This window comes from Scleropages formosus, chromosome 13 (genome assembly GCF_900964775.1).
Source record: "Scleropages formosus chromosome 13, fSclFor1.1, whole genome shotgun sequence".
Lineage (NCBI taxonomy): Eukaryota > Metazoa > Chordata > Actinopteri > Osteoglossiformes > Osteoglossidae > Scleropages > Scleropages formosus.
In genome coordinates this window covers 11648829-11673886 of record NC_041818.1, presented here as the reverse complement: position 1 = coordinate 11673886, position 25058 = coordinate 11648829, and the positions used below count along the sequence as shown (strand labels likewise).

The 25058-nt window shown below is 41.9% G+C and overlaps 2 protein-coding genes and 4 pseudogenes across 13 annotated transcripts in view; all 6 read right to left on the bottom strand.

Moving 5' to 3' along the window:
* LOC108925318 (protocadherin gamma-C5-like) overlaps positions 1 to 25058 on the bottom strand; it is a 223634-nt gene that overhangs the window by 65507 nt on the left and 133069 nt on the right. The window lies entirely within an intron of this gene.
* LOC108925240 (protocadherin gamma-A11-like) lies at positions 3189 to 5937 on the bottom strand (annotated as a pseudogene).
* On the bottom strand, positions 7105 to 9869 carry LOC114912111 (protocadherin gamma-A11-like). Its single transcript, XM_029257434.1, is given in 2 exon segments — positions 7105 to 7298; positions 7301 to 9869. Coding segments are annotated over 2 exon segments (2310 nt in total). The 5' UTR covers positions 9498 to 9869; the 3' UTR covers positions 7105 to 7185.
* LOC108925242 (protocadherin gamma-A11-like) lies at positions 10864 to 13392 on the bottom strand (annotated as a pseudogene).
* LOC114912120 (protocadherin gamma-A11-like) lies at positions 15051 to 17427 on the bottom strand (annotated as a pseudogene).
* On the bottom strand, positions 20447 to 23052 carry LOC114912113 (protocadherin gamma-A11-like; annotated as a pseudogene).

Here is a 25058-nt window from a genome sequence, read left to right as displayed (position 1 = left end):
GTGTCCCCTCCCCCTCCAGCCTTGCACCCTGTGTTGCCGGGTTAGGCTCCGGTTCGCCACGACCCTGCTTGGGACAAGCTGTTTCAGACACTGTGTGTCTGTAGTAACAGTATGTTGTCTATATTTTCCTCTATGTCACACTGTGATCCAGGAGAAATGCTGTTTCACTCCGAAGTATGTTCTAAACATATTGTGGAAGTGACAATAAAGTTGACTTTGACTGTACTGGGCAGAAATTCTGAGGTGTGTTGTCACAACTCCAGTGCTACTTAAAGCTAGGCTACCTTCATCTTGGACTTCACCAGATATCTTAAATTATTTTATTTGGTAAAAATCTAATGGCATAACAACATAAAGGGCAACACTCTCTGCATCTACTGATGTATGATGTTGGTTACACAAATTACACATAAATTACACAAACATTAGAGCCTCAGTCTTTATCACTTGCTTTCATGACAAGGCATGACAGGAAAAGATAATTATTTTTCTTTAGACAAATGCTGTATGATTCCTGCTTGAATTACAACACATTGTTAGTCTGCACCATCTGTGTATTCAAGAGGACTACCACAGACTATGACTCTGTCCATGATATGAAGTTCTGACATCTGATCTCTGTCCAAGCCTACATACATTGTAGCAATTTGTGAAAAACAACACCAATTTGAAAGAAAGAGTTAGATCAATGGAACATGTCATTCTCCCACTATTCCCTGAAACAAGGTCCTTTGTATTAATTAAAAGATATAATGGAGCTGTGCATGGAGTCTTCTTGGACATGGCTAGAAATTAAATTAGTGTTTTTTTTGGTAGCATTATCATTAACATTAAGAATCTTGAAGATGGTATCTGTGGAAACAATCAAACCGCCTTGATTTGTAGCTCACACCTTCAGCTAATGCAACTTATTTTTTAAATCTAGCTACCCAGCTTTTACATCACTAAATTAAACATTTATAGTGAAAAGCTCATGTACATCATGCTGACATTGCATGTGAAAAATAATACTGTATGTTGCTGTTTCGTGCACTCTCTGCATCTGCCATATCAACTATTGCCACCAGTGTACCTTTAGCTGCATTTTCCAGGAATAATGTTCTGAATGTGGCCTGACTAAATACACACACTGCCTGAAACCACTCATCCCAAGCAGGGTCACAGTGAGCCAGAGCCTGACCCGGCAGTGAAGGTTGCGAGGCTGCGGGGGGGAAGGGGGTACACCCCGTCCGCCAGTCCATCGCAAGGCACCCCAAGGACGACTCAAACCCCAGACTCACCGGAGAGCAGAACCTGGCCAAGCCTGCTGCGCCGCTGCACCCCCTGCCAACTAAACACAGGGATACTATTGTTGACAACCATAATATGTATTTTAAATGTTGCAGACCTATGTTTTTGTCTGGCTCCTAATGTGAAATCACCCACCCACCGCCTCTGAACCACTTGTCCCATACAGGGTCACAGGGAGCCAGAGACTAACCCAGCAACACAGGGCATAAGGCTGGAGGGGGAGGGGACACACCCAAGACAGGACGCCAGGCCATTGCAAAGCACCCCAAGCAGAACTTGAACCCCAGACCCACCAGAGAGCAGGACCCAGTCCAACCACTGTGCCACCATGCCACTGTGCCCCTGCATCCCCCCCAGTGTGAACCTTTAACCTATAAAGATTGTTGGCTGGAGACAATCGTTTTGGAGACTATTTCTCCCTAAACCTTGCTTTTGCTTTCAAAAGAGAAGTGCATTCCAGGCAACTGAAAATGTGGATGTCACCATGCAGAAGTACACCGTGTTTTCTCCCTGGCAAGATCAGTTGTCCTTTCTTCTGGTCAAACTTCATGTACTCACTGTCATAGGCTGAGAAGAGTTGTGCTGATCTTGTTGACAACTGCTTAGGCAGCAGTCCGATGTCTTTGTCAGTATTCCCCACATACAATCCAGCTGCCATTCCCTCGGGAATGGAATGACAAGTCTGTCCAGCTGCCCATTGAGCCAAATACATGGCTGTAATGTAAATGTACAATGTTCCAGATTCAATTAATTTGCCATCAGAGCAATTTCATGTTATAAAGAAAGGTGAGGTACTTATAATAGTAATAATATAGTACAAAAATCAATATTTATTTAATTCATTTTTAACTCTTGTATAGCTCTTCCCTAACCCCTGATGAAATAAAGAGGTAAACAGCTTTTAAAGCCTCAGTGTTGGACCTGTGAATTGAGGCTGCATGGGAGATACAAAGCTAAAATACAGTTTAGCTTTGAAAGGTGGGACATCACACACCATCTGACAGCTATGTAGCCTTCTTGACTACAATCTGCACCCAGAGACTGAGGCAAGAGCTATAAGTATTGCAAGGTGAATTACATTTTTGCATTGCAAACTATATTTTTCTTACATGAGTAAGTAAAAATATCACCAATAATACTCCATTAAGTGACACTCAAAAAGCTCACATTTTATGAGACATAATACGTATCACAGATACTATCGAGCTTGTCATAGGTATAATGAATTATCTTCAGAAAAATTAGACAGAAACTGAATAATGAAATGTCAGAAACATTGCTTTAAAAGTAAAAAGGGCAATGATTTTCAGATTGTGGAACGAGGCACAAAATAAATACCTCTTAAAGGACAATAAATATGGTTCACTTTCACACAAACATTTGGGCCTTCAGTCTTTGTTTATGAATTTGTCGCGGCACCAGTGAACTCAAAATTCGGCACACTCTCGCAGCAAAGACTGACATACATCAGATCACTATTTCTGGAGTCAGTTGTCCTGCATATGTCAGTGTATACATGCTTTGAAGTCCCCACACCTCCCATATCTGCATAAAGTGGTAGATAATTTGGAATGACAGAGTGATTCCCACTGGATTTATATTTATACTTGTGCCTCCATCTGTAAAATTTCACCAATGTCTTGGTAACTATGGAGAGGATATGATAAAAGTAAAGGAAAGAACCTCCAAAGCCAAGATTTAATAAAAAGTCAGTTTCAGTCTGTATCACTCCATGAGCACTCCAGAAGGCATTAACACGACAAATAAGCAGACAAAGCAGGAACTGGTATTCTAACAACTGTCCAATGAAATCTCACCTGGACTTCTGAATTGTTGTCGATTTGTTTCTCTTTATTTGTGCACTGGATTGTTTGTGTTCCGCTGGAGTCCAGACTAATGATGCTCTGACTACAAGGTCTGACATATTTCATGTCACTCTTCCTGGAGTCAGTGGTCCCGCAAACCTCGTAATTATACACGCGCTGTAGAGTTCCTGTACCTCCCATGTCTGCGTAAAGTGGTGGATAGTACGGAATGACTGGGAGATTCCCACCGGATTTATAAAACATCTGCTCTCGCCTCCATCTGTAGCACTTCACTGATATTATAGACATGATGGAGACGATGAAAAGGAAGGAGACAACAGCCAAAGCCAGTATTAAATAAAAAGTCAGGTTGTCCTTATAATCCTTGTCGTGCGTAAAGTCGCTGAATTCCGAGAGCACTTCGGGGAAGCTGTCGGCCACCACCACGTTCACATTGACTGTAGCTGAACGGGCGGGATGTCCGTTGTCCTCCACTACAACAGTGAGCTTCTGTTTCACAGCATCTTTATCACTGACCGGGCGGACAGTTCTGATTTCTCCCGTCTGTAAACCCACTTCAAAGAGCGCCCTGTCTGTGGCTTTCAGCAGTTTGTATGAGAGCCAGGAATTCTGTCCGGAGTCCACATCAACAGCCACCACTTTAGTGACCAGATATCCGACTTCTGCTGAACGAGGCACCATTTCAGCCACTGCAGAGGTACCGCTCTGTATTGGGTAGAGAATCTGAGGTGCGTTGTCATTTTGGTCCTGGATACTGATTTTGACAGTCACATTACTGCTGAGCGGTGGAGAGCCCCCGTCTTGAGCTTTAATACTAACCTGGAATTCTTTAATTTGCTCGAAATCAAAAGAGCGCACCGCGTGAAGGACACCATTCTCTGCATTTATGGAGATATAAGAGGATGCCGTCACTCCGCTGATATCCTTGTCCACGAGAAAATAAGAAATATGCGCGTTATTGCCAGAATCGGCATCAGTGGCACTAACAGCAAATATGGAGGCTCCAGGTGCGTTGTTCTCCAGGACATGAGCGGAGTATGACTTCTGTTTAAACAGCGGCGCATTATCGTTTACATCGGACAGTTTAAGTGTCACTGTCTTGTTTGTGGAATATGGAGGAGACCCTTCATCCACAGCTGTGATGGTTATATTATATTGAGAGATCTTCTCACGATCCAAAACATAATCTACTGTCAATCTATAGAAATTGAACGATGACAATTTAATACTAAATGGCAAATCTGAATCTATGAAACATCTAACTTCACCATTTTTACCAGAGTCTGAATCTTTAATGTTTATCATGGCGATAACTGTACCTGGTATGGAGTCTTCTGGAATAACACTGGAAAAAGACATTATTGTAATCACAGGATAATTGTCATTTACATCCATGACATCAATAATTACTTTACTGGTACCTCTTAAACCCCCAGTATCTCTTGCTTCAACATTTACTTCATATTGTTTGCAATTTTCAAAATCTACAGGGCCACCCACGGTGATTTCACCCGTATTTACTTTCATGTCAAAGAGATCAGAGAAGCTTTCTGCGCCACGAGAAAATGAATATGCTACTTCTCCATTCGTTCCTTTGTCTGCATCAGTCGCACTAACTTTTATGACAGGGGTTCCCTTTATAGAATTTTCAGGTAAAGACACCTTATACACAGTCTGGAGAAAGGTCGGCGCGTTGTCATTTGCATCCAGAACCACAATTTTTATATTAATAGATCCCGATTTCTGTGGGTTGCCACCATCGTATGCAATTAGAATTAATTTGTGTTCATCCTGCGTCTCCCTGTCTAGCGCAGTTTGAAGAACCATTTCCACGTATTTCGTACCATCAAGACGCGAGAGTATTTTCACATTAAAGTGGTCAGTTGGAGTAAGCTTATATGTTTGAAGAGAATTTACTCCAACGTCCCGATCTTTTGCACTGTCAAGGGAGAATATGGTCCCAGGAAGCGCAGATTCGCTTATTTCAAAATCTACTGCCCTCTCAGAAAACCATGGAGCATTATCATTAATATCTAGTATTTCCACATCTACACGATGTAACTCCATTGGATTGTCCAGTATGATCTGGAAATGCAGGGAACACGTAGAAACTGGGCCGCACAGCTCCTCTCTATCAATCCTCTCTTTCACTACTAGTGTCCCTTTATCAGCATTCAGACCGATATACTCACGACCGTCTTCAGTAAAAATCCGAGCTCGGCCAGATTTCAGTCGCTTTACATCCAGACCAAGATCTTGTGCGATATTTCCCACAACCGAACCCTTTACCATCTCTTCAGGTATGGAATAACGAACCTGTCCGTACACAACCCCTGAGGCGCAGACACACAGGAAGAGAAGCTGCAGCCGCCGTTTCCAAACCAAAGGGACAAACCCGCAAGCGCCATGTATAGAAAGCAGTCCAAACCCCATAGTTCCTTGTAAATAAGACTGAAGGACACACAGCAGAGGTTATCCTAATGGTTTGTACTCCACTTTCGCAAACACACAAACGAAGTGTGATGCAGAAGTCCGAAGTGCCGACACCGAACTGTTATTACCCAGAGAGCAGATTGGAACAAGCGTCCAATATTTATTATACGAAGCTTGGGCAGGGAGTGACTGAGTACATGATGTAGGAGGAGTAGCATCGCGAGCATTTCAATATTCCACATTGATCAACAGCGGCACTTACAGTATACAGGGCAAACTGCAGTCCATTGATTGAAAAATCTTGTACTGTGTATGTCATTTTAAGCTACGGATTCTCGCAAAGTATGGAGGCGGGTAGAATGTCTCCCAAGTGTTCAAAGAAGCCAGCTTTCCCAGTATTTTGTGTATAATTGCTCAGTATTCTAATGCAAATACATTTTGGAACCCACCATAGCAGACAGGCTGTTACGCCACTGTATTAGTGTGATAATAATGCGTCTAGATAACGTGTTCTAGCAATAAATGCTAGTTTTCGTTTGCTGAAAAAAATCTGTTCATACAAATATCACTACAGATACAATTTACAATAATTTACATGGAATTCTACAATGACTACAGTATCACAGGAGTATCGAATTACAGAAAACTGAATTAAAAGGCAGGAGATTATAACAAAGAGAGATGAGGTGATCATAACAATATTCAAGTGGTGACAAATGGCGTTTTGATAACTGAGCAAATAGCACTGATAAATGTGGAGGAGGGCGGTACGGTAGCACAGTGGCACAGCGAGTAGCGCAGCTGTCTCACAGCGCCTGGGTGGTACGAGAGGACGTGGGTTCGATCCCGACTCAGTCTGTGTGGCGTTTGCACGTGCTCCCCGTCTCTGCGTGGGATTCCTCCGGGTGCTCCGGTTTCCACCCACAGTTTAAAGACATGCTGTTCAAGTTCCCCCATAGTATATGAGTGAGAGTGTGTTCCATTGATGTATGGATGAGTGACCCATTGTAAGTAGTGTATCTAGCCGTGTAAGTCACGCTGGTGAATAAAGTGTGTAAGTTGGAGTTGATAACACTACATAGAGTTAATTGGAAGTTGCTTCGAAGAAAAGCGCCTGCTAAATAAATAGATGTAAATGTTAACCTCAAAAAATAAAGCAGTCATATTCCTTTAACAAATATTTGGATTGGGCATTAATTTAACATGTAAAAAAAGAGTGTATCCAACGAACTGAAAGGGGTGGACCTGACCCCCGCAAATGTTCAAGCAAGCTTAATTATTATTAGAATTTGTATATATTACTATAGCTAACACACCTGGTCCTCCCAAGAACTGAGAAGTTCTTAAGCTCCTGTTCAAACCCAAATCAACACATTTATGTGAGATAAATACAGAAGACACGTTCGAGAAAATATTTCAGAAAAAAAAAACAACTTTCGGTAGATACAAACAGAAAAAAAAGGAAATGAAAAAGAACACCGTTCACTCGTCACAAATGAGACTCACCTGATTATCTGTAATATTAGAGGTCTTTTTTTCTTTCTGGTCCTGCGACAGAGTCTGCGTTCCACTAACATCTAAACTTATGATGCTCTGACTACACGGTCTGACATATTTCATGTCACTCTTCCTGGAGTCAGTGGTCCCGCAAACCTCGTAATTGTACACGCGCTGTAGAGTTCCTGTACCTCCCATGTCTGCGTAAAGTGGTGGATAGTACGGAATGACTGGGAGATTCCCACCGGATTTATAAAACATCTGCTCTCGCCTCCATCTGTAGCACTTCACTGATATTATAGACATGATGGAGACGATGAAAAGGAAGGAGACAACAGCCAAAGCCAATATTAAATAAAAAGTCAGGTTGTCGTTATAATCCTTGTCGTGCGTAAAGTCGCTGAATTCCGAGAGCACTTCGGGGAAGCTGTCGGCCACCACCACGTTCACATTGACTGTAGCTGAACGGGCGGGATGTCCGTTGTCCTCCACTACAACAGTGAGCTTCTGTTTCACAGCATCTTTATCACTGACCGGGCGGACAGTTCTGATTTCTCCCGTCTGTAAACCCACTTCAAAGAGCGCCCTGTCTGTGGCTTTCAGCAGTTTGTATGAGAGCCAGGAATTCTGTCCAGAGTCCACATCAACAGCCACCACTTTAGTGACCAGATATCCGACTTCTGCTGAACGGGGCACCATTTCAGCCACCGCAGAGGTACCGCTCTGTACTGGATACAGAATCTGAGGTGCGTTGTCATTTTGGTCCTGGATACTGATTTTGACAGTCACATTACTGCTGAGCGGTGGAGAGCCCCCGTCTTGAGCTTTAATGCTAACCTGGAATTCTTTAATTTGCTCGAAATCAAAAGAGCGCACCGCGTGAAGGACACCATTCTCTGCATTTATGGAGATATAAGAGGATGCCGTCACTCCGCTGATATCCTTGTCCACGAGAAAATAAGAAATATGCGCGTTATTGCCAGAATCGGCATCAGTGGCACTAACAGCAAATATAGAGGCTCCAGGTGCGTTGTTCTCCAGAACATGAGCGGAGTATGACTTCTGTTTAAACAGCGGCGCATTATCGTTTACATCGGACAGTTTAAGTGTCACTGTCTTGTTTGTGGAATATGGAGGAGACCCTTCATCCACAGCTGTGATGGTTATATTATATTGAGAGATCTTCTCACGATCCAAAACATGATCTGTTATCAAGCTGTAAAAATTGGAGGATGACAATTTAATTCGAAACGGTAAATCTTGATTAATGAAACACTTTATTTGGCCATTTTTTCCGGAGTCTAAATCTTTAATGTTTAGCATAGCAATAACAGTGCCTGGCGCTGAGTCCTCAGGTATAGGGTTAGAAAAAGACATCAGTGTGATCACAGGCGCGTTGTCATTTACATCGACAATATCAATTAGGACTTTGCTCGAGTCTGTTAATCCTCCCTTGTCTTTTGCTTCTACATTTATTTCATATTGTTTGAAATTTTCATAATCTACGGGGCCACCCACGGTGATTTCGCCCGTATTTGGGTTCATGTCAAAGAGATCAGAGAATCTTTCTGCGCCAGAAGAAAATGAATATGTTACTTCTCCATTCGTTCCTTTGTCTGCATCAGTTGCACTAACTTTTATGACAGCGGTTCCCTTTATAGAATTTTCAGGTAAAGACACCTTATACACAGTCTGGAGAAAGGTCGGCGCGTTGTCATTTGCATCCAGAACCACAATTTTTATATTAATAGATCCCGATTTCTGTGGGTTGCCACCATCGTATGCAGTTAGAATTAATTTGTGTTCATCCTGCGTCTCCCTGTCTAGCGCAGTTTGAAGAACCATTTCCACGTATTTCGTACCGTCAAGACGCGAGAGTATTTTCACATTAAAGTGGTCAGTTGGAGTAAGCTTATATGTTTGAAGAGAATTTATTCCAACGTCCTGATCTTCCGCACTATCTATCGAAAACCTCACCCCAGAAAGCGCGGATTCGCTTATTTCAAAATATAATTCTTTCTTAGTGAAAACCGGAGCATTATCATTAATGTCCAGTATTTCCACGTCAATACGATGTAACTCCATGGGATTGTCGATTATGATCTGGAAATGCAGAGAACACGGAGACACTGGGCCGCAAAGGGCCTCTCTATCAATCCTCTCTTTCACTACTAGTGTCCCTTTATCAGCATTCAGACCAATATACTCACGACCGTCTTCCGTAAAAATCCGAGCTCGGCCAGATTTCAGTCGCTTTATATCCAGACCAAGGTCTTGCGCGATATTTCCCACAAATGATCCCTTTAACATCTCTTCCGCGATAGAATAACGAACCTGTCCATCCACACCCTCTGTGGTACAAACAGAGAGGAAGATAAGATGCAGCTTCCACAGCAAAGAGAAGAACCCTCCGGAGCTCGAGAAACAAAATCCAAACCCCATGTTTTCCATGTTTTTGGATTCTAATGGAAAACTGCAATCGATAACTTTGCTTTATATTCCAGTCGCGCACACAAATATGATGCACCACAACAAATCCGCAATCCGTGTACTGTCCTGTTTTTCACTCCGGAGAGCTGATGGATTCGTGCGTCCACTGTGTCTGACATGAAGCTACACATAGGGAGTGCAGCAGAACGACACGGTACATATCCCACATTGATCAAGAGCGGCACTTAGAGTTTACAAGGCACATTGCACTTCGGTGAGAAGGCTGTTTTATGAATATTGGTATATTAAATGACACATTTACGTTTCATTTAAAAAGTCCAAAATATAAGACAAACCCGTGGGAGCAAGCTTTTCCGAGTTGAATTGAATTGTTCATACAGATATTAACAATAGTACCAGTTTTTTCATGTATTAGACGTTTGTTTTTATTATAAGAAAGACGAATTCCCCCGTAGAAAATTCCACTGCTTGATATTTTAGGCATGATCGTTAATACAGTAGCATACCGTGACTGAAGCAATTTGCCTTAAGTAACGTTTAAAAGAAGTACAAAGCCAAGGTTGGAGGTGGGGTCGGAACAAACGCTTAGTAATTTTACCGCTGTTACATGGAGATTAGTTCTGAAGGAAGACGGGAGATTTAGTTTTCAGCTGTCCACAAAACGTGACAGATGTTGGAGTACATAGAACAGATGTTAGATTAGTTTAATACTAACACTGTGGTCCATGCATCCATCCATCCATCCATCCATAACCACTTGCCCTGATTAGCACCGCGGTGAACCAGAGCCTATTCCGGAAACACTGGGCGCAGGGCAGGGGGTACACCCTGGACAGACGGCGGTCCATGGCCGGGTAGCCACACGTACACACACTCACTTACCCATTCACAAACTACAGATAATATAGCCCGAGCCTAGCACCTGAACTGTAAGTATTTGGACTGTGTGAGGAAACCAGAGCAGTCGGAGAAAAGCAGCGCAGACACAGGGAGAACATGCAAATTTCACACAGGCTCAGCGGGGATCAAATCCACTGTCCCCTTCATCACCTCGAAGCTAACATTGTAATATGGCACGAAAATATTAGGGAAAAAGTTTTCTAAAATACAGAAGCTATTCAAAAGTTGAAGCGAAGATATCGAGCAGGTAGACATTTTTGAAAATTTGCTGCTGTTACTAACGGAATCTCTCTTATGAAGCACAAATGATAGTAAAACAAATACATTTCTAAATACATGTACACAGCGAAGACAGACACAAAACAAAAAAAAAGACAAGTAGAAAAACTATAATCAATTAACGTCTCACCTGATCGTCTGAAATCTCACACGACTTCCTTTCTTTTTGGTCCTGCGGCACCAAATGCGTTCCACTTACATCTAAACTAATCATACTATTACTACAAGGTCTGACATGCTTCATGTCACTCTTCCTGGAGTCAGTGGTCCCGCAAACCTCGTAATTGTACACGCGCTGTAGAGTTCCTGTACCTCCCATGTCTGCGTAAAGTGGTGGATAGTACGGAATGACTGGGAGATTCCCACCGGATTTATAAAACATCTGCTCTCGCCTCCATCTGTAGCACTTCACTGATATTATAGACATGATGGAGACGATGAAAAGGAAGGAGACAACAGCCAAAGCCAGTATTAAATAAAAAGTCAGGTTGTCGTTATAATCCTTGTCGTGCGTAAAGTCGCTGAATTCCGAGAGCACTTCGGGGAAGCTGTCGGCCACCACCACGTTCACATTGACTGTAGCTGAACGGGCGGGATGTCCGTTGTCCTCCACTACAACAGTGAGCTTCTGTTTCACAGCATCTTTATCACTGACCGGGCGGACAGTTCTGATTTCTCCCGTCTGTAATCCCACTTCAAAGAGCGCCCTGTCTGTGGCTTTCAGCAGTTTGTATGAGAGCCAGGAATTCTGTCCAGAGTCCACATCAACAGCCACCACTTTAGTGACCAGATATCCGACTTCTGCTGAACGAGGCACCATTTCAGCCACCGCAGAGGTACCGCTCTGTACTGGATACAGAATCTGAGGCGCGTTGTCATTTTGGTCCTGGATACTGATTTTGACCGTCACATTACTGCTGAGCGGTGGAGAGCCCCCGTCTTGAGCTTTAATACTAACCTGGAATTCTTTAATTTGCTCGAAATCAAAAGAGCGCACCGCGTGAAGGACACCATTCTCTGCATTTATGGAGATATAAGAGGATGCCGTCACTCCGCTGATATCCTTGTCCACGAGAAAATAAGAAATATGCGCGTTATTGCCAGAATCGGCATCAGTGGCACTAACAGCAAATATGGAGGCTCCAGGTGCGTTGTTCTCCAGAACATGAGCGGAGTATGACTTCTGTTTAAACAGCGGCGCATTATCGTTTACATCGGACAGTTTAAGTGTCACTGTCTTGTTTGTGGAATATGGAGGAGACCCTTCATCCACAGCGGTGATGGTTATATTATATTCTAGATTTTTCTCGCGATCTAAGGCGTGATCTGTTGTCAAAGTATAAAAATTCGAAGATGACGATGTAATTCTAAATGGTAAATCTGCGTTTACGAAACATTTCACTCGACCGTATTTATGAGAGTCAGAATCTTTAATATTTAGCATAGCGATTATCGTACCAGGTGCAGCATCTTCAGGGACTGGGTTAAAGAAAGACATCAAGTTAATTACTGGAGCATTATCATTGACATCAATTATTTCTATTAATGCTTTACAAGTGTCTGTCAAGCCCCCCTCGTCTCTTGCTTCTATATTTACTTCATATTGTTTTGTTCTTTCAAAATCTATAGAGCCACCGACCGTAATTTCGCCTGTATGGGGGTCTATATGAAAAACTTCTGAAATACTGTCGGTGTCATGAGTAAAGAAATACGTCACTTCTCCATTCGCTCCTTTGTCCGCATCAGTCGCACTAACTTTCAATACAGGGGTTCCTTGAGGTGAATTCTCCAGTATGGACGCTTTATACGCGCTGTTGAGAAAGACCGGCGCGTTGTCATTTACATCGAGAACTATAACATTTATGTGAACGGATCCTGATTTCTGTGGGGTACCACCGTCATACGCAGTTAGAATTAATTTGTGTTCCTCCTGCTTTTCCCTGTCCAGCGTCGTCTGAAGAACCATTTCCACGTATTTGGTACCGTCAAGACGCGATAGTATTTTCACATTAAAGTGGTCAGTTGGTGTAAGTTTATACGTCTGAAGAGAATTTATTCCAACGTCGGGATCATTCGCACCCTCTATTGAGAACTTGGCTCCGGAAACAGCAGATTCACGAATTTCAAATTTTATCTCCTTCTTGGAAAAAACCGGAGCATGATCATTAACATCTAATATTTCTACATCTATACGATGTAACTCCATGGGATTGTCGATTATGATCTGGAAATGCAGAGAACACGGAGACACTGGGCCGCACAGCTCCTCTCTATCAATCCTCTCTTTCACTACTAGTGTCCCTTTATCAGCATTCAGACCAATATACTCACGACCGTCTTCAGTAAAAATCCGAGCTCGGCCAGATTTCAGTCGCTTTATATCCAGACCAAGGTCTTGCGCGATATTTCCCACAAATGATCCCTTTACCATTTCCTCCGGGATGGAATATCGAACATGCCCATCCACATCCTCTGCGGCCCAAACACACAGAACAATAAACTGCAGAATCGATGTCCAAAGCTGCGGGTTTTTCTTGCGAAGTCTGGGGTATTTCATCCTTGGTATTAAAACTGAAGACGAAATACGAAAGTGGTCTTTTTCGTACAGCAGCTGCGACAATTCTACTATATATCCGTACTGCAGAAATCCGATGTGTTATGTGCATAGGATGACTGTTTTATTCCAAGATCCGACTGAGACGATCGTCCTCTGTAAATACATATGCATGACGAACGGCCTGAAACAGGGGTGCTTTAAATGTACCACATTGGTCAACAGCGGCACTTAGAGCATTCAGGATACGTTGCAGCCTATATTTTAAAAGGTTGTTTAGTTAACATTATTACTCAACAACTAATATTCTGGGGGGAAATGTACAAATAACAACAAACACAAAATAATAAATAAATATTCAATCGACTTTTTGGCCGTACATTGCATGTATATATTTTCTGTTGTACTACCCTACATGTTTCAAAGTTTTTCCCTTTGAAATGCTGAATAAAATAAAGTAATATCTAGTGTAAAAGTTCGCCATTGGTAATGACACTCAGATCTGTATGAAACTTATATTTATTGTGGCTTGTTTTTTTAATGTATATGTACTTAAAAAAGAAAATATAATATAAAGAAAATAAAATACCAATTAAGGCATTTATGGAAATGAATTTTTGAAGTAAATGAGTTATGTATGGAGGGGCATGGTGGTGCAGTGGGTTTGGCCTGTGCCTGTTCTCTGCTGGGTCTGGGGTTCAAGTCCCACTTGGGATGCCTTGGGGTGGACTGGCCTCCCATTCTGGATGTTTCCCCTCCCCCTCTGGCCTTGCGCCCTGTGTTGCTGGGTTAGGCTCTGGCTCGCCGTGACCCCGCTTAGGACAAGTGGTTTCAGTCAGTGTGTGTGTGAGTTATGTATATCATGAACAGCCACCAACAGTGCCCATATACAGCCAACCATTTTGTCACATGACTATTGCATTCTCCCATCCATCAAATTCCAGTAACCAGCTGAGTGCCTTATTTAACAATTCGTAAAACAGCTTTGTGTTTCATATTTACTACGAAAATGTTAAATTTCAGAGTGAAAAATAATTCCCTACAGTATAAGCTGTCTGACTTCAGAAAAGGAAAAGTCAGCAAAATGGCAAAAACTTTGCCCTTGTAACTACTTATGCATATTTTTCTCATTCCTGCACATAACTTCAGATGGAGGCTGAAAAAAGACACAAAACATAATAGATGTACGGAGTGCAAAAGATCAGTAAAAAAGACCAAATAGTTCAAAATTATAATTGCTCTCTTTATGAACTGAAAGAGGACACCATTATGATTCACATTGATTTCGGGTCAAAAACTAGTCAAAGTGCAGATATACAAATAACACAAAGCAATGTGTAATCTCACAAATTCATAACTATTATAAAATTAAAATCCAAGACCTTAATATCATATACATAACGTACATTTTTACAGTTAGAGACAAAGGTCGTGATTATGTTCTTGTCAACTTGATATTAAGGTATTTGATTTTAATTTTAAAATAGTTATGAAATTGGACTCTGATAACGACTTTATAATACAGCAGCACTTTATCATCCAACTATAAAAAGCAAAATATGAGAAATCTGATGAACTTTCAAGTATCTCTTTTCACCAACCGTAGCTGTTCTTGTTATCACAGACATTCAGAAAAATCATAACTGGGTTTACAAGTTTGAGATCTTTGAAGTCTGCAATATATAAAAGAAACACTTAACGAAATAAGTTAGGCAATAAAAGTAAAAGGTACATAGAACAGGAAAAACTGCACAGTTGTCTCACCTGAACTTCTGAATTCTCGACGGCTTCTCTTTCTGTAATTACATGATGCAGTGTCTGTGTTCCGCTGGAGTCCAGACTAATGATGCTCTGACTACACGGTCTGACATACTTCATGTCACTCTTCCTGGAGTCAGTGGTCCCGCAAACCTCGTAATTGTACACGCGCTGTAGAGTTCCTGTACCTCCCATGTCTGCGTAAAGTGGTGGATAGTACGGAATGACTGGGAGATTCCCACCGGATTTATAAAACATCTGCTCTCGCCTCCATCTGTAGCACTTCACTGATATTATAGACATGATGGAGACGATGAAAAGGAAGGAGACAACAGCCAAGGCCAGTATTAAATAAAAAGTCAGGTTGTCGTTATAATCCTTGTCGTGCGTAAAGTCGCTGAATTCCGAGAGCACTTCGGGGAAGCTGTCGGCCACCACCACGTTCACATTGACTGTAGCTGAACGGGCGGGATGTCCGTTGTCCTCCACTACAACAGTGAGCTTCTGTTTCACAGCATCTTTATCACTGACCGGGCGGACAGTTCTGATTTCTCCCGTCTGTAAACCCACTTCAAAGAGCGCCCTGTCTGTGGCTTTCAGCAGTTTGTATGAGAGCCAGGAATTCTGTCCAGAGTCCACATCAACAGCCACCACTTTAGTGACCAGATATCCGACTTCTGCTGAACGAGGCACCATTTCAGCCACCGCAGAGGTACCGGTCTGTATTGGGTAGAGAATCTGAGGCGCGTTGTCATTCTGGTCCTGGATAAATATTCTGATAGTAACATTGCTGCTCAGTGGAGGCGAGCCTCCATCCTGCGCTTTTACGCGAAATTCAAAATCCTTTATATGCTCGTAATCAAATGATCGAACCGCCTGTACAAGTCCGGTATCGGAGTTAACAGACACGTATGAAGAAACAGACAGACCACTGACGGTCCTATCTTCTAGCAGGTAAGAAACACGGGCGTTCTGGTTCCAGTCTGCGTCACTGGCCTCTATCAATAATAAAGAGAGCCCTGGAGGGTTGTTCTCATTAATATACGCTTCATATTTTCTTTTCTGAAAAACAGGTGCGTTGTCGTTCACGTCAGATATTTTTAAGCGGATAGTGACGTTGCTGGAGAGCGACGGGACTCCGCTATCGGAGCAGATCACAGTGATATTATATTCTGATTCCGTCTCTCGATCCAAAGCGTTTTCAGTAACCAAACTGAAGAAGTTATCTGATGTGGATTTGATTGTAAATGGAACATTGTGGTTCACAGCGCACTGAACTTGCCCATTACTGTGAGAGTCGGGATCCTGTACATTTATCACTGTCACAACTGTGCCCGGCTGTGTATTTTCAGATAAAAAATCCACCATAGACATGACACCAATAAGAGGACTATTGTCATTTGCATCGATGACTTCTAGCATGACTTTACAAGAATCGGATAATCCTCCATGATCTCTTGCTTGTATGTCAATTTGAAAATATTTTTCTTTTTCGTAATCAATCTTCCCGATTACTTTTATCTCACCATTAGCCTCATCTATTTGAAATAGTTCAGCCCAGTTTTTCCTCGCATTCGAAATGGAATACACCACTTCACCATGAGAACCGTCATCTAAATCAGTCGCGGTAACTGTAGTCAATACCGTACCTTTCGGTGAATTTTCTGTAACAGTGGCCTTATAAACTGCCTGGGTAAACACCGGAGCGTTGTCATTAGCATCAATTACTGTAATGTATATCTGTATTGTCCCAGACATCGGCGGATCACCACCATCCATAGCGGTTAACAACAGCCTCATCTGGTCCTGTTTTTCTCTATCCAGCGGTTTCTGTAAAATCATTTCTACATTTTTGCTTCCATCTGGAAGATCGTTTACTTTTAAATTGAAATTATCGGTGGGTTTAAGCGTGTAGCTTTGGAGGCCATTAATGCCAATGTCCTGATCAAAAGCCCTCTCTAACAAAAATTTAGCCCCCGTAATAGCTGACTCGCTAATTTCAAATTTCATTTCTGTGTTTGTGAAAGTGGGTGAATTATCATTGATATCTGTAATTTCCACTGTAATTCGGTAAAATTCAATTGGATTTTCGAGAATAATCTGGAAATGCAGAGCACAGGGAGATGCTTCTCCGCAAAGCGATTCACGGTCTATTCTTTCTTTGGTAAGGAGGAAGCCCCTTTCTCTGTTCAGCTCAATGTATTCAGCACCATCTCCAGTATATATTCGGGCGTTTCCCGATTTCAGCCGTTTTAAATCTAACCCTAGATCATGCGCTATATTACCTATTAACGACCCTTTAGCCATTTCCTCTGTGATAGAATAACTAACCTGCCCGTCTACTGTGCAGAGAGCAAAGAGAGATATAAACCAAGCTACTTGCCATTTCAACGGTTTTACTGGCATGACCAAGATTACAGGAAACCTCCAGTACACCATCATCCGTATTTGAGGGCGAGGTCCTTATAAAACTTTGTCGTAATCCCAAAGTGAAGAAGAACAGGAGTAGGGTTTGTTTCAAAAACACAAGCAGCTCAACGGTTCATATAGCGCTGTATAATGTAAAGCGCAGAATGCATTCGGTGTCTCCCTCTCGTTCTTGCTCCCTTTCACATGAAGTCGATGGGGGGAGGTCCCACTGAATATCTCAACACCGCATATCTGCATCAAGTCCGACAGCGTCGCTCTGAGTTTAAATTCTGTACTGCAAATGCTGCAGATAACAATAAAAGGTACATAATCTCAAAAAAATCTGTAACTGAATGGCACATGTATCGATCTACAAATCATCGACATAGCTATAATAGCATAAAAAGCTGGAATAAAAACATGTTAACGATAACCCCGACCCGGTTTTCGGATAAGTGGTCATGGATAATAAGAGTACGTGCAAATGATACATAAATAGGTAACTGCACCAGTATTGAAATAACCAAATACGATGACATAGAACAAAGGCTATAAATACACACAGGTGAATTACTCTTACTTGTTTAAACACTATTCATTTTGAAAACGTGTTTAGTTTTTATCAGAATTAGAAGCATTTGATACTTGTATTGCACGAAAGGGCAGAGCATTCACCTTCACTGGTTTGGAGAAAAAAATTAAAGGACTAAAGCTTGTCTTACACACACACACTGGCAGAAACCGCTTGCCCCAAGCGGGGTCGTGGCGAACTAGAGCCTAACCCAGCAACACAGGGCGTAAGGTTGGAGGGGACACACCCAGGCTGGGACACCAGTCCGTCACAAGAAACCCCAAGCGGGACTCGAAAACCAGATCCACCAGAGAGCATGACCTGGCCAAACCTGCTGCACCATCATGCCCCCAAAGCTCGTCTCATACATTCTAAATATACATTGGCCCCTAGTGCCTCATTCAAAGTATACATTGGCTCCAAATGGGATATTACAATTTTTTGTAGATACAAACATGTTTCAACACCACCTGCCTAGCCAAGAAGGCCCAGCAGCATCTTCACTTATTACGGAGGATTGCAGTGGTCTGCAGCCTATCCCAAAAATACATGGCAGATGGCTTATAAGCGGAATACAACCAGGTCCGGACAGCAGTCCATGCTAGGGCAACCACACACTACAAGGAACTTAGATACACCAATGCACGTGAAACGCTTATCTTTGTATTCTGGGAGGAAACTAGAGGACGCAGAGAAAATCCATACAGACACAAGAAGAATGTGCAAACTCCTCACAGTATCAGCTGGATTTGACCCTATACCCAAACACCTCAGTACCTGTAGGCAGCAGCACTACCTGCTGTACCCCCACGCCACCCACTTTACAGTTTATTTACTTGAAGCTGGAGTGGAACAGTGGTGGAGCAGGCAGTACTGGTGCCTCACTGCTCTCGTGCTGTAGGTGTGAATTCAGCTCAGCCTTTGAAAAGTTCTTAATCTTCTCTTTGTGTTCGTGCTGGTTTCCTCCCACAGTCGAGATGGGTGCACTGCTGACTATTGTCTATAACTGTGAGCAGATGTGATCGTAATGAAATAAAACCAAATTTCGTGATGAAATAGAATTATTCTCCTGGGCCAAAGTACAAGATGACACAAATAAATATCACCAAACACTTGCTGGTGTCACCACCATGCACGCACCTCATTCAGAAGAACCTGGCCATAATCAGAACAGTCAGGTATAAAGAGCACCACTCCACCTCTTCCCAGCTGCAGTGTTTCACTTGAGACAACTGGCCCCTCTGCACTCTCTTTGCTCATCCCATGTTCTGTTCCTCATTGTCCCCTAGTCCTGCTCCACGTTTCCTTGGTTACGACCGTCCCTCGACATCAGATCCTCGCCTCTGTCCAGTTTGCCGATCAAGCAACCATTCACCCTTCCCTGACCACGAGAACCAGCCTAGTCCTTTGCTACTAAATAAATGATCCTGCACTTGGGTCCAACCTCCTCCATGTCCTCTGTTCGCCCTAACAGCTGTATTTTTACCACTAGTTCTTTATAAGTTTATAAGAAAAACGTCACCATTAAGGATACTATAAATGTGTCCTCTATCAAATATACAACAAATTCATAAAAAAGTTGAACATCTGATTTCATTTAACTTTTCTGTTTCATAACACTGACCGCATTCTCACAGAAAATAGTTTACAATACAATCAGTAGTTCAGTTTTCTAAGGAAGATAAGAAAATGAAGACCGCAAACCTTAATGTCAAACAAACCCTCCATGATACTATCAGCAATAGTTAGTTTTTTCATTTTAACTGAATTTTTCTTCACAGTTTGCCATGAGATTTGATCCCTAAATCGTAAACAACGATTTTAAACCCATGAAGAGTACTGACTCTTTCAGCACTGAATTCAATTTTTCATTTTTTTTCCTCCCGAACAAACAGCTGGAGATTATCGAAATTAAATACAAGAAAAAATTTATATTACATATACCTCTGTATGATACATAGAAAGCTATGTAAAGTAAACAAAAAATTAATGTAGTATTACTAAGAAAATGTAAGAACGTAAAAATAAGCTAATAGCAAGAAAGGAGGACTACTTCAGGGATATAATACAAGAAAATATATAATTAAACAATTAAAAAAGTTGAAAATGACACTTCAAAGGCATACTCGGTGTTCATGAGCACACCATTGCAGTGCACTTGTTTGTCACAGCGCATACGTAATGTTTTTTATCGGTTAAATATTGCAGAACACTGCTGTTTACCTGGAGGACACGTGGCAAAATTAGACTGAAAAAAAAGGTAAAAGAAAAGGCGACGGCTCAAATCACGCTTCTATAAAACGGAAAGTAAAGAAGTCTGAAATGTAAGGAAGTCGAAAGGGGAGAAATGAGGAAAAAGAAATAGTTCTTTAAATAAACTCTGAACAAACAGAAAGTCAGCGAGCAAGCTTTTAATTTGACTAGTCCTCACCTGGTTTTCTGAATTGTCAGTTTCTTCTTTTTGCTGGTGCAGCAGTGTCTGTGTTCCACCGGAGTCCAGGCTAATAATGCTCTGACTACACGGTCTGATATACTTCATGTCACTCTTCCTGGAGTCAGTGGTCCCGCAAACCTCGTAATTGTACACGCGCTGTAGAGTTCCTGTACCTCCCATGTCTGCGTAAAGTGGTGGATAGTACGGAATGACTGGGAGATTCCCACCGGATTTATAAAACATCTGCTCTCGCCTCCATCTGTAGCACTTCACTGATATTATAGACATGATGGAGACGATGAAAAGGAAGGAGACAACAGCCAAGGCCAGTATTAAATAAAAAGTCAGGTTGTCGTTATAATCCTTGTCGTGCGTAAAGTCGCTGAATTCCGAGAGCACTTCGGGGAAGCTGTCGGCCACCACCACGTTCACATTGACTGTAGCTGAACGGGCGGGATGTCCGTTGTCCTCCACTACAACAGTGAGCTTCTGTTTCACAGCATCTTTATCACTGACCGGGCGGACAGTTCTGATTTCTCCCGTCTGTAAACCCACTTCAAAGAGCGCCCTGTCTGTGGCTTTCAGCAGTTTGTATGAGAGCCAGGAATTCTGTCCAGAGTCCACATCAACAGCCACCACTTTAGTGACCAGATATCCGACTTCTGCTGAACGGGGCACCATTTCAGCCACCGCAGAGGTACCGCTCTGTACTGGATACAGAATCTGAGGTGCGTTGTCATTTTGGTCCTGGATACTGATTTTGACAGTCACATTACTGCTGAGCGGTGGAGAGCCCCCGTCTTGAGCTTTAATGCTAACCTGGAATTCTTTAATTTGCTCGAAATCAAAAGAGCGCACCGCGTGAAGGACACCATTCTCTGCATTTATGGAGATATAAGAGGATGCCGTCACTCCGCTGATATCCTTGTCCACGAGAAAATAAGAAATATGCGCGTTATTGCCAGAATCGGCATCAGCGGCACTAACAGCAAATATGGAAGCTCCAGGTGCGTTGTTCTCCAGAACATGAGCGGAGTATGACTTCTGTTTAAACAGCGGCGCATTATCGTTTACATCGGACAGTTTAAGTGTCACTGTCTTGTTTGTGGAATATGGAGGAGACCCTTCATCCACAGCGGTGATGGTTATATTATATTGAGAGATCTTCTCTCGATCCAAAACATGATCTGTTATCAAGCTGTAAAAATTGGAGGATGACAATTTAATTCGAAACGGGAAATCTTGATTAATGAAACACTTTATTTGGCCATTTTTTCCGGAGTCTAAATCTTTAATGTTTAGCATAGCAATAACAGTGCCTGGCGCTGAGTCCTCAGGTATAGGGTTAGAAAAAGACATCAGTGTGATCACAGGCGCGTTGTCATTTACATCGATAATATCAATAAGGATTTTACTGGAGTCTGTAAACCCCCCCTTGTCTTTTGCTTCAACGTTTATTTCATATTGTTTGGAAGTTTCAAAATCTATGAGAGCACCAACAGTGATTTCGCCCGTAAGGGTGTTTATATCAAAGAGATCAGAAAGGCTGCCACGAGAAAATGCATATGTCACCTCTCCATTCGCTCCTTTGTCCGCATCAGTCGCACTAACTTGCAACACACGGGTTCCTTTTGCTGAATTCTCTAGTATTGACGCTTTGTACACTGTTTGAAGGAAGATCGGGGCGTTATCATTTACATCCAGCACTAAAATTTTAACATTGATAGATCCTGATTTCTGTGGGTTGCCACCATCATACGCCGTTAGAACTAGTTTGTGTTCCTCCTGCTTTTCCCTGTCCAGCGTCGTCTGAAGAACCATTTCCACGTATTTCGTACCGTCAAGACGCGACAGTATCTTCACATTAAAATGGTCAGCTGGATGAAGTTTATATGTCTGAAGAGAATTTGTTCCAACATCTGGATCTTTTGCACTGTCTAATGAGAATTTTGCTCCCGAATGCATAGATTCACTTATTTCAAAAAATATCTCGTTCTTATCAAATACTGGAGCATTATCATTAATATCTAATATTTCCACATCTATACGATGTAACTCCATGGGATTGTCAAGTATGATCTGGAAATACAGAGAACACGGAGACATTGAGCCACAAAGGGCCTCTCTATCAATCCTCTCTTTCACTACTAGTGTCCCTTTATCAGCATTCAGACCAATATACTCACGACCGTCTTCAGTAAAAATCCGAGCTCGGCCAGATTTCAGTCGCTTTACATCCAAACCAAGATCTTGTGCGATATTCCCCACAAACGAACCCTTTACCATTTCCTCGGGGATCGAATAGCGAACTTGTCCGTACACATCATCCGCGACACAAATGCACAGGATGAGAAGCTGAAGCTGCCGTTTCCAAATCCGTGCGGCATTTACATGCGCGAAGGAGAAACAAAGAAATGCCATAATTTACTTATTGTGAGTGGGAAAAGCTGTAACCAAGAACCTTATGATTCGTTTTTTAATATGGAGAGCATGCACGACACGTCTCTGAATTCTCTCTATGTAGGTACGCGCAATACTCCTCGCAGAACTGAACCAGCCGCGCCTGATCCGCGAAACGGGAGGGAGTGTAGCAAGAGGAGCGCTTAACGTGACAAACTGATCAACAGCGGCACTCAGAGCACCGCGTAAAGACTGCAGTCAATGTGTTGCAAACCTATTATCAAAAATGTTTTAATATTAACGTATACCACCAACGTAAAAAAGAAAGAAAAAAACCACAATGATACAGTTACTCTATGACTTTTTGTAAACACGTTGCACAAATTAAAATTGATCCCCTTATCATTTTCAGGTATTTCCTCACATTCTTTTATACTTGCATATTTTCAATTATTTATACAACTACATTTACTTATTTAGTTGATGCTTTTCTCTAAAATGACTTATGTTGTCAAGCTACTTACAATTATTTACCCATTTATACAGCTGGTTAATTTTTACTGGAGCTTATTTAGGATAAATACCTTGCTCAAGTGTACTACAGCCAGAAGTGAGACTGGAACCTGCAACGTTTGGGTTTTATACACAGCACGCTAATCATTACGCTACCAGGTACCCCATGATGCCCGTTATTTCAAGTCAGATAGTGTATACTCAGCAAATATATGTAACTGCAGTTAGCAGGCTGTATCGCTGTTCATACCTTTGTCAAATATGAACACAGACAGTGGTTTCCTATGGGTATACTTGCCACGAACCTGCCTTAAAATTTAAACTGAACCTCAATTTTTCCCAAATGTGATATATTTGCATGGAACTTGTGTGAACACACTCCTGACACACAATCTGGTCATGAGAGCAAGGTGATAAACTAATTGATGTTTGTTTAAAAATTTTTGATTTCCCTCATTTGTTATGACTCATGACATATAAAACTGGAATGTATTTTACTTCCCGAGGAGTATAACTGGAAATAAACCCTGGGAAAGTCTTTGGATACAACTCGCATGTGTGATGCCATAACACTCATAAATAAATAAATAAATAAATAAGATTGAATCTGGGGGGGGGATATAAATGTATAAATATATAAATTTGAAATATATGCAGCAACAGAATATAAAAACAACATAGTCCATGATTTTACTTCATGAGTTTTTGATCTTGGAATGGTATTAATGCATAGTATTTACATGCCATGTCACTATGCAGCTGTAACAAACACAGAAGCTACAAAAAGAAATGAATTAAATGGCTCATCTTAAAAATACAACACTAATGAACTATGATACACATTAGAGAACTAATTCACACAAACAGTATTTAACTTCAAGTATTCAGTCAGTGTCCACAGGCGCAAAAAGAAAAATTCTAGGTACAAGTCACAAGCCTTATTCTTTTTGAATTCATGAAGTACTTTTTTTAGACATAATTAAAAATCAAGATCTATTGTCAAATATCAGCAATAACAGTCTGGATTTATATCACTGTTTATGTGCTTTAGACTGTATGTCCAACAATTTAAAAAAAATAATAGTTATGTGAATATGCATAGGATGTAAAAAGTATTTTGACTATGTACACATTAGATATCAAAGACTTTTGATTTAATGGTCCACAAAACATTCTTTGAGAAGTCTTGAGACACATCCAGGTGCTCTTTGGTGAACTGTAGAAGAGTTTTCATGTCCTCTTCAGGGAACAGGGGTTTCTACCATGAACACTGTCCCTTGAATCCCACCCTCATGCTCCAGCCTGGCCAACAGGTATGGATGTGCACTAAGGACTTCAAGTTCCGGCTTCCTTCCTAGAAGCTTAGTTTGTGGTTTATAGGTCCCTTCAAGGTGCTCAATCATGTTAATCCAGTGACCTACAGGTTACAACTCCCCCCCCCAACCATCCTGCCAGTGTTCACAACTTCTCCACAGTGCCTTACCCATCCTTCTCTGAGTTCCTGACTCCCTGTTCCTTTGCCCATCTCCTTGTCCCTGTTCCTGTCTTCCATGGTATTGAACCTCGCTTTGAGTCCTCGACCACATCTTCGGATTCTCCTCTCGGACCACGTTCGCACCTCAGACTGAACCACGCTTGCCCCAGACTCAGAGTATTGCCTATCCCCAAGTATCTTTATAACAAATGATCCTGCAGTTGAGTCCACACCCAGGTCTTTGGTCTGCCCTGTACGAAAACTTATTA